The 10,635-nt window shown below is 29.4% G+C and overlaps 1 protein-coding gene across 1 annotated transcript; it reads left to right on the plus strand.

Moving 5' to 3' along the window:
• Positions 1–233: 233 nt before the first annotated feature.
• Positions 234–5,380, plus strand: LOC127126464 (putative SWI/SNF-related matrix-associated actin-dependent regulator of chromatin subfamily A member 3-like 1). Its single transcript, XM_051055393.1, has 3 exons — positions 234–1,684; positions 1,872–2,154; positions 4,331–5,380. The coding sequence occupies exons 1-3, from the start codon at positions 356–358 to the stop codon at positions 5,128–5,130; spliced, it is 2,412 nt and encodes an 803-aa protein (XP_050911350.1). The 5' UTR covers positions 234–355; the 3' UTR covers positions 5,131–5,380.
• Positions 5,381–10,635: the final 5,255 nt, after the last annotated feature.

Below are 10,635 nucleotides of genomic sequence, written 5' to 3' on the forward strand. Positions count from 1 at the left end.
TTGGATGCACTGGTTCAACTAACGCATCAACTGACATCAGTAAAAAAAGTGATTATTTTGATATATTTTTTGAAATTTTAATTATTTTGAAATTTTATTTAAAAATATTGATTATTTTAAAAAAAATCCATTAATAATATATAAAAAATATTAATTTTAAATTGAAAATGGAAACTACCGTATAATTAAAATTTAAACTTCAAATACGTTATAATTTTAATCACAATAAAACCCGCCCCAACAATCATCGCTACGGATTCAAATTCTATATCAGAAAAAAGAAGAGCACCGTTTATCTTCCCCCTTCTAGGTCATTGCAATACACCACAAACAGAAAGAAAATCCAAACAAACCCATGGATTCTCAAGAACCCTTTTCGCAGTCCGAAACGGAAACCTACCTAGCTGGCTTCGTCATGGCCAACATCGTCGGCGTAAAACACTACTCCGGCACAATAACCGGCCGTGAAATGGTCGGCCTACTCCGGGAGCCTCTCAACCCGTACGACTCAAACGCCATCAAAGTTCTTAACACTCAATCCCTTCAAGTCGGTTATATCGAACGCTCCGTCGCCGCCGCTCTTTCGCCTCTCATCGACGCTTCACTCATTCACATTGAAGCCATCGTTCAAACTAACCCTCGCTCCAATAATAACAGTAGATTTCGTATCCCTTGTCAGATTCATGTTTTCGCTCATTTCTCTGCTTTTGATGTTGTTCATGACGCTTTTTCCGATTCACCGGTTCATTTCATTTCGCATTCGGATCCTTCTTTTACTCTTTCGAACGCCGCTGCTGTTAAAGAAACCCGCGCTGAATCCACAGCGACAACTAAAACCAGTAATAAAAACCTAGACCAAATCTTCAAACTCGCCCGTGAAAACCTAGCTTCTAAAAACCAAATTCATGAACCGTTAAACCCTCCTTCTAACATAATCAAATCAGAGCTTCTCCAACACCAAAAAGAAGCCCTAGGATGGCTTTTCCACCGCGAAAGTTCAGAGGATTTACCCCAGTTTTGGGAAGAGAAGGATGGTAGTTTCGTCAATGTGTTGACTAATTACCAAACCAACACACGACCGGAGCCACTCCGGGGAGGGATATTCGCGGACGGTATGGGATTAGGGAAGACTTTAACACTGCTTTCTTTGATTGCTTATGATAAAATGAAAATGAAAGGTGGAAAGAAAAGAGGTAGGAGTGTTGTAGAGACAAATGCTACATTGATTGTGTGTCCTCCTTCTGTTATTTCAACTTGGATAACTCAATTGGAAGAGCATACTAACCGTGGTGCGATGAAGGTTTACATGTATTATGGTGATAGGAGGACTCAAGATGCTGAAGAACTGCGAAAATATGATATTGTGCTGACTACTTATGCTACTTTGGGAGCTGAATTGCGTTGGCCGGATACCGCAGTGAAGAAATTGGGGTGGAGGAGAATTGTTTTGGATGAAGCACATATGATTAAGAATGTTAATGCTGGACAGAGTCAGGCTGTTATTGCTTTGAATGCTAAGAGGAGATGGGCTGTTACTGGAACACCTATTCAGAATGGTTCTTATGATTTGTTTTCTCTTATGGCATTTTTGCATTTTGAGCCTTTTTCAATCAAGAGTTATTGGCAAAGCTTGGTTCAACGTCCTCTTAATCAAGGCAAACAGACTGGGCTCAACCGATTGCAGGTATAATTCAATATCAATGTATTGAATTGAATTTGAATTTCATACATCAACTATTAGTTTCTTTTTTCTCAGTGAATGGAATTTGAATTTCAGTCTTGGTTACTGATTATTCTGACGTGGTTTTGGCTTTTATGTTCTTTTGTGTAAGCTTATTTATTTATATAGTCTTACTTACTCTTTTTGGTAGGTTTTGATGGCGGCAATATCATTACGAAGAACAAAAGACACTGCATTGGTGGGGCTTCCACCTAAGATTGTAGAGACGTGTTATGTTGAACTTTCACGTGAAGAGCGTAAACTGTATGATGAGGTTAAAGAGGAAATAAGGTCGCTTGTGAACAATGACAGACTAGTGTATAGTTATTCTACTATACTAAGTATGATTCTAAGACTTCGTCAGATCTGTGCTGATTTATCAATGTGCCCGTCGGATTTCAAGTCATGTCTATTTTCTTCAACTGAAATTGAAGGTATATTTCCCCTTTCAATTCAAGGGTTACACATATATTTACTTCTTTGCTTATTTTTCATGTCCATAATTCCTGGAGCCTGAATTTGGCTTTCAAGAGTTAATTTTAACATTTTTTTTAACTATTCAAAATAAACCTTTACTAGCAATGACGTTTAACCATATGGGTACATTGATCAAATTTTTATATAATAGGCTGTAAATTGATATATAATTTGTTGGAAGCTTACTGAAGAGGAAACATGAGATTATATGACAAATGCATATATTCATGTCATGCATTCTTGAATCATAATATATTATGATTATGTTCATCTACCATGTACCTACTCACAGACAATACCTCATATTGTCTATGTTTCTTGGCAGAGCTAGAATGTTGTGTTAATTGTCAACTGACAATTTGTTACCTTCAATTTGTTGGGGAGATGTGATCAAAATCTTCAATATCATTCGTGCCTAGAGAAGACTAATCACATTAATAATTTCAATCCATTATTTCATGGCTAAAAAAATCATTTTATTGGTTAAAGTTGATGCTTCAAAACCTTGCCACATATTTCATTTATGTGAAATTGATATGCAGCAAAGCCAATTGGTTACCAGTTGCCGGCTACCATCACATTTGTTGTTAAATAGTCTTATTTTGTAATGTGTGTAATATTATCAATTCAAGATTTTCCAAAACACTCATTGTTGCTTTGGATCTTCATCTTGCCATTATCATCTCATGTATGCATAACAAATCGCATTCTTAAGAGGCTGGATTCCTACTTTTGTTATGCCCCAGACTGTAGAGACTATTGTCTGAATTGTTTGAAAAAGCCAGTTTGTGGCTTGCTTGGGCATTATATTTTTGTTTCTTTGATTTGTTAATAAACTCTCAACTCTTCCTTTCTGTAATTGTTTTTTTTCCCTTGAGAAGATTAAAACTATGTAAACAGTTGGTAACTGTTTACTGGTTGAATACCAATTAGGCAGTAATGCCCAAACCTACTGTTTATTGGTTGAATACCAATTAGACATAACTGCTTACTGGTTGAATACCAATTAGGCGTTAATGCCAAAAACCTTCTGTTTACTGGTTGAATACCAATTAGGCGTTAATGCCAAAAACCTTCTGTTTACTGGTTGAATACCAATTAGGTATTAATGCCGAAACCTACCGGATAGGCATATCTAGGCAGGTGATTGTGTGATAATGTTCTATGGCCTTAACAACTTGTGTCTGGATGTGTGTGTATGAAAACAGTCAGTGAGTAGTTTGTTCATCTTACCATGGAATGTTTCAACTTTTGGAAGTTGTGAAGCATTATTGTAAGCATGCCGTTTTTGTCTTATGATCTGGCTTATATTTAACTGCGGAAAATATGTTAAGGAGCTAGAAGGACCTAAACTTAGTGAATTCTAGAAAAAAGGATAGTTGTGTTGCGTGTTACTTTTATCATCAGGGTTTGTTAATTGCTTCTACCAATGTAGTTAGTATATATGGGAATGGTATGAGTCAATTTCAGATGCATTTTTTGGATACATTTAATAAACTGTTTTAGTTGGGAAAGAGAAGAGTTCATTTTGCAGAGAATTACCTTATGAACTGTTTAAGTTGGGAAAGGGAAGAGTTCGCTGTGCAGAGATTGGCGTAGCATTTACATTCTCTTGAATATGCTAACCCCTGATCTTTCACCAAATCTTTTGATGAGAGCCATAAAAAAATAATTCCCATCATGCTTCCCTATTATTCAGTGCGTGTAAATTCTTCTACAACATCCACAAACTCTCATTTATGTGTATTGGGAGCACTTTGCTTAAGATATAGAGTTTTGTCTCAACAAAAGCCTCCACATCCAGAGAATGCAATGTAACCATAAGTAACCATAAATGGAAGGTTTTCTTCATCTTCACATTTAGTTTTTCGCAATGTATACTGATTTTAATGATATGGTATAAATTATTATGTTTTGTCAAATTGCTCTGACCAATGTAAGAAACAGATATGTAAGTTAAGTCGATTTCAACAAGGCCTTCATGTAAAAAACAGATATATAATATGGTTTTGTTTTACCATACATTGAGTCTTACATTTTCATCAATATCAAGGAGAGTTTTGAATAATGAATAGTATGAAATATTATTTTATTGTACTAACCACCATACATAATTTTATTTTTTCAAAGCAGATGTTTCAGAGAACCCTGAATTGCTGCAAACATTAATTGGGATGCTACAAGATTGTGAAGATTTTGATTGTCCAATATGTTTATCTCCCCCATCGGATGTTGTAATTACATGTTGTGCTCATATTTTCTGCCGAGAATGTATTCTGAAAACTCTACAGCGCAGCAACTCTAGTTGTCCACTTTGTCGGCGCTCCCTTTCAGAATCTGACTTATTCTCAGTCCCCTCTCTCAAGACTGATACTACTGAACCATGTACACCAGATGTAATGTCATCCACAAAAGTCTCTACTTTGATAAAGCTTCTTACAGAATCAAGGGATCAAAATCCAGCTACCAAATCTGTTGTATTTTCACAATTCCGTAAGATGCTTCCATTGTTAGAAGAGCCTCTGAAAGCTGCTGGCTTTAAAACATTGCGTCTTGACGGGGCAATGAATGCTAAACAAAGGGCTCAAGTTATTGAACAATTTCAACTCTCAGAAGTAGATGAACCAATGATTCTTCTTGCAAGTCTAAGGGCTTCAAGTACAGGTATAAATCTAACGGCTGCCTCTAGAGTGTACTTAATGGAGCCGTGGTGGAACCCAGCAGTTGAAGAACAGGCAATGGATCGTGTCCACCGCATTGGACAGAAAGAAGAAGTGAAGATTGTTAGACTGATAGCTAAAAATAGCATTGAAGAGAAAATATTAATGTTGCAAGAGAAGAAGAAAGAAATAACAAGCCGAGGATCTGGGAGGAGATCAAAGGATGTTGTTGGTATGGGCATAGAGGATCTCCGTTTCGTTTTAGGAGAATAGAAGATGGTTTGCAATTAGGCAATGTAAGTTATTGTCTGTTTGAGTCTCTCAAACTTTTTGTTTTGGTAGCTCTACAGTTCTGAAAAAAATATTAGTTGGGCTGCTATTTTAGAACCAGAAGTTTAGTCGTTGGATTTCCTACTTTCTGATAGATTCAATGCAGACAATTGGAAGGAAATCAAAGGATCGATGTTTTTGTATTAATCAACCTGTAAGACCAATCTATGTTTTTTACATGGTTTATTTTTCAGTGCAAAGCCTCTCCTTCTCAAGAACTCTGGCAATGTAGGGGTCATACACCAATTCCTACAAATTAACAACCTTCTCTGTTTTTTTTTAACGCTAGACACACTCTCCCGACCCATAGCCTACAATATACCAAATGAATAAATGTTGAGAAGAAAAAACCAACAAACTTTGACAATTAATACATTCAGAAACTTGCAGGTTGCAAGTGACATTCTCCAAGAACTTAAAGAAAACAATTGCATTCGTGTATAAGTGATGACACGGCACATTCCTATTTATTGAGATTTAAGAAATAATTGTATTTTTAATTTAAAAATAAGAGTAATGCTAACTTGTGCTCTAAAGGCACAAGATACCCATTTATAGAAAGTTTGTATTGGAAAAAATAATAATAAAATTAATTTTATACCTTTATCAAAATCAATTCACAATTTTCAATACAAAATTACTTTCTTTAGTTATTATCTTGTACCCCTAAGACACAAGTTAGTATTACCCTAAAAATAATTGTTGGATTCATTAAAGAATAAGGGTCTAGTTAATTGTTGGATTCATTAAACAATAAGGGCCTAGTTAATAAAATTAATTTAAGTGTTTGGTAAATTAACTGTTACACTAACTGATAAATATAAAATAATATAAAAAGTATTTTTAATTAAAAAATTAGTAGTTTTATTATTTTATTAAATTATTTTTTATTTGATAAAAATAAATATATTGATAAATATATTGATAAAAATATTAGAAATATTTTTTATATATATGAAAATTTGAAGATAATATTAAAATATATTAAATTTCTATAAATCTTATAATAAAATTTAACGAGAAATATAAAATTCCAAGTCAACCTTTCAAAATCGGTAGTGGGTCAAAACCGGAGTAAAATCGGAAAAACCGAGTTGAACCGTCCAAAACCATTTGAATCAAAGAACCGGAACCGGTTTTGTAAAACCGTCCGGTTCAAAAATATGCATTAAATTGACCTTTTTTTTTAATTTTTTAAAATTTTTAATATGCCAATATCAAAACTTAACCTACATTCTCAATCATAAAAAAGAATTCCGTATTTTTTTTATAACAATACGAATTTCTAAGTTTTGTCCTTTCATTATAGTTTTTCTTTCAACCATACTCCATCATCATCACGTTGTCCCTTTCAAACATAGTCATAATATCCAACCGAATATTGATTATCGTTCAAGTCAATATTGTTTGTTATTTTTAAGATTTATTTGTTGTAGTTCAACTCAAATTCATATTTTTCTTTTAATAAAATATATTATATTATTTATTTTTGGTATTTTATCTTATTTAATTTAAATATTCTCAATTATTTAAACTTTATTTTAGTTATTATATTCTACTATTTTAATTTTGGTTGAATTAGTTTAACTTAGTTTATTGTAATTCTTTAATTTTGTCAAATTATTCTTAAATGAATGTTGAAATGAAGTGTAGAATTATGTTATGTTATTATATGTATTATCGATATTGTTGTATTTGATTTGCAATGAATTTTTAAAATAATTATTTTATTAAGTTGTGAACATATGATCATGTGTGACATATTTATGAAATTTACTTTTATATTATTAGTTTATTTAATAAACGGTTCGATCGTATGTTTAACCGATTGAACCAATTAAATCTTAAACCGCAAATTTTACCAGTTCAATCTCCGGTCCGATTTTAAAACATTGATAAAAATAATTTTTTGTTAAAATAACAAAAGTATAAATGGAAGGAAAAGTTACAAACTCAAGCTATTTCGAGTCTGTTTCGTAAGATAAAAAAAAGAGCTTTTATCTTTTTAACCCACATCAATGAAAAAGCTCTATTTAGTAAATATTTTTTTTTAATATTTTAACTAGCTTTTAATTTTTTTTTCAAAAGCTATTTGAAGTAATTTATGAGATTCTAACTTTTAACAATCGATCTACTACCATATATATATATATATATATATATATATATATATATATATATATATATATATATATATGTGTGTGTGTGTGTGTGTCAATTTATGAGATGAAAGATGATTTAATATTTAATGTCTTTAAGTAACATCTAATTTATATAATAAATTTTAAAATAGTGTTGATAATTTTTAAGTTAGTGAAACACAATAGAAAAATCAATAAAATCAATCCAGACGGAAAATATTCAGGATATCATTCTAGTTTTATTGTAAAATATTAAATAATAAACTAATATTTATTATATTTTGTATAAATCTAATTGAATTTAAAATTACAATGTTATTAATTTTTGTATCTCGTTAAATTTGATCATAAAATTTATATACAAATTTAATATATTTTGATGATATCTTTAATTTTTTATATAGATTAAAACAGTTTTCATGTATTTATTAATAAATTTATTTTATCGAATAGAAATTAATTTTATAATATAATAAGAAAATGGATTTAATTAAGAATATTTTTATGTCCTTTTGGTAAAAAAAAGAGCTTTTAGTCTTTTAGCTCATATTAATAAAAAAGTTGTCATTTAGCTTTCACCTTGTAGCTTTTCCGGTTAGTTTTTAGCTTTTTCTCAAAAGTAGTTTTTGAGTTTGTAGCTTTTAGTTTGTCATTTTTTCTTTTATTTATACCATTTTTATTTAATAAAAATCTATTTTGAATCGGATAGTTATATTTGTGTTAACTTAGAAGATAAAAGATGATGTAATGTTTAACATTTTTGAGCAACATTTAATTTACGTAATGAATTTCAAAATAGTATTGATAATTCTTAAATTAGTAAAATATCGGAGAAGAATCATTAAAATCAATCAAGCCGAAGAAAATTTAGAATATCATTGCAATTTTATTGTAGAATATTACAAAATAAACTTAACCTTATTATTATTATATTAAATTAATATAATTGAATTTAAAATTACAATACTATTTTTCCATATATCTAATTAAATTTCATTATAAAATTTATATATAAATTTAATATATTTTAATGTTAACTTCAAATTTTCATATATATTAAAAATATTTTATATGTTTTATTAATAATTTATTTTATCAAATAAAAAATAATTTAATAATATAATATAATAATAAGATTACTAATTTCTTAATTAAGAATGTCCTTTTATGCCATTTTGTATTCATCGACTGATGCAACAACTGATTTATCAAACACTTAAATTAACTTATCAACTATAAATCATCAACTATCAGCTATTAATCATCAGCTACCAGCTAGTTTTACCAAATAAAACCTTTGTATCTATCAACTAATGTAACAACTAATTTACCAAACACTCAAATTAACTTATAAGTTATCGATCATCAGCTATCAACAATCAGCTACCAACATTCAACTACTAGCTATTAGCTAATTTTATCAAACAAAGCATTTAAATAGTTTTTATGAAAAAACTAAAAGCTAGTAGAAAAAATTGAAAGTTAAAAGATAAATAACAGTTACCAAACAAAGTTTTTATATTAATATGAACTGAAAAAATAAAAGTTAAAAGTTAAAAGTTTTTTTTTTGATGTTACCAAAGATACTCTTAAATAATATTTCCGGTTTTATTTATAAAAAAAAATTATTTTTTAGATTTATTAAATAATCTATATATTTGAAATGTTTAATAGATTAGATACATGATTGTTATAAATAGAATTAGAGGGAATATTTTTTTCAAACACTTGTTGCTTAAATTCTTTAAAAACTCTGATGTCAATTGAATAACAGTGTGTTATAATGAGAGTTTAAGTTCAGATTATTTTAAAATATCTTTAGAATAAACTTCCTAATGAACTTGGAATATGTTTCAGATCACTGTTGCATTGCTATTTTAATTATATTCAATACAATGGTTAAGTGTATGATATATGTTTATTAATCTAACTGATAAATTGAAGAGTAAGGATAATTATCAGGGAGGGATCAAGATGGAGACAAGGGTGAGATTTTTGAGAAAGTAGATTATGGTTGAGTGTGGATAGATGAGTGTTTTTTTAATACTTAATACTTTTGAATCTTAGAGAGACATGTAAGTTCTATTATGATGTGAATTTTGCGTTCTAATTCAGACGTGAGTTAAAAATCTTATATTATTTGGAATTTTTTTTTGAATAATATATAAATAAGAAGATCTATAAATCTAATATCTTAAAATTTTGAATAAATATATGGTGTATATGCAACTTATTTTGTTGCTCTTGATCCATCAATGATATATTATATTTGATGGTTCAACTAAGGGATCTCTTGACCCATCAATGATATATTATATCTGATGGTTCAAGTAAGGGATCGATATCGATTCCATATATATACAAGTGTAAGTTAGAAATGCGTAATTGCTTTCAAAAGTTAAGGTTAAATACTTTATAAGTAAGATGATCCATAAAATTAGAAGTTCTTTTGATTAGATAAAAAATATTATTAAAAGATTTAAATGATATAATATTAAATAAATTTGTTATTATTAAAACATTTTTAAATAAAAAAGGACCCTAAAAAAGAGAATAAATGATAGATGGAATAATGAGTGTGGGAAAGAGAATGACAAAGATAAGAAAAAGGAGGAGGATTAGAAAACAACATCAAGACAAAGAAGAAATGACTCGGGTGGAAAACAACAATGGGATATCGAGGCAAGGGGAGGAAGATCAACATTCGTGTGGATACTATATTATGAAATATATGTTTAATATTGTCTCGTGAGGCATTATTAATTCATGAGTTAAGGTATTAATTTTATCTATATTCTTGTAATTTATTTATATTAGTTAAGTTAATGTTGTTATTGTCAACTTATTATAATTTAAATTTTATTCAAATTATATGTGTTTAGCGTCCAGACACAATTCTCTCAAGAAGATATATATGACACCGATCACTTTGAGTCGGTTGCTTTCTATCTTTTTTTAAGAATCTCAACAACACTAATTTTTTTGGTTGTTGTAAACATTATGTATAGGTTTTCTGTTATACATGTATTTGGTTTTGTAATTATATGATTTTGTTTTCAAATATGTATAGGTTCTCTTGGTGTACCATTTTGGATATGTGTACATTATTTTATAAACAATGTAATTTGGTATTATGTATATATTTAGTTATGTTAAGTTATAAATTAAAATGTTCTGATTCTATCACAAAATTTGTATATAGTTTCCGTGTAAAAAAGACAGATTATATTAACTTAATTTAAAAAAAAACATAATTAAAACAAATTATAAATGATAAAAAAAATAGGTTTTATCCCTCGGTTTTAAT

The sequence above is a fragment of the Lathyrus oleraceus genome, chromosome 3, assembly GCF_024323335.1.
Source record: "Lathyrus oleraceus cultivar Zhongwan6 chromosome 3, CAAS_Psat_ZW6_1.0, whole genome shotgun sequence".
NCBI classification, from domain to species: Eukaryota; Viridiplantae; Streptophyta; class Magnoliopsida; order Fabales; family Fabaceae; genus Lathyrus; species Lathyrus oleraceus.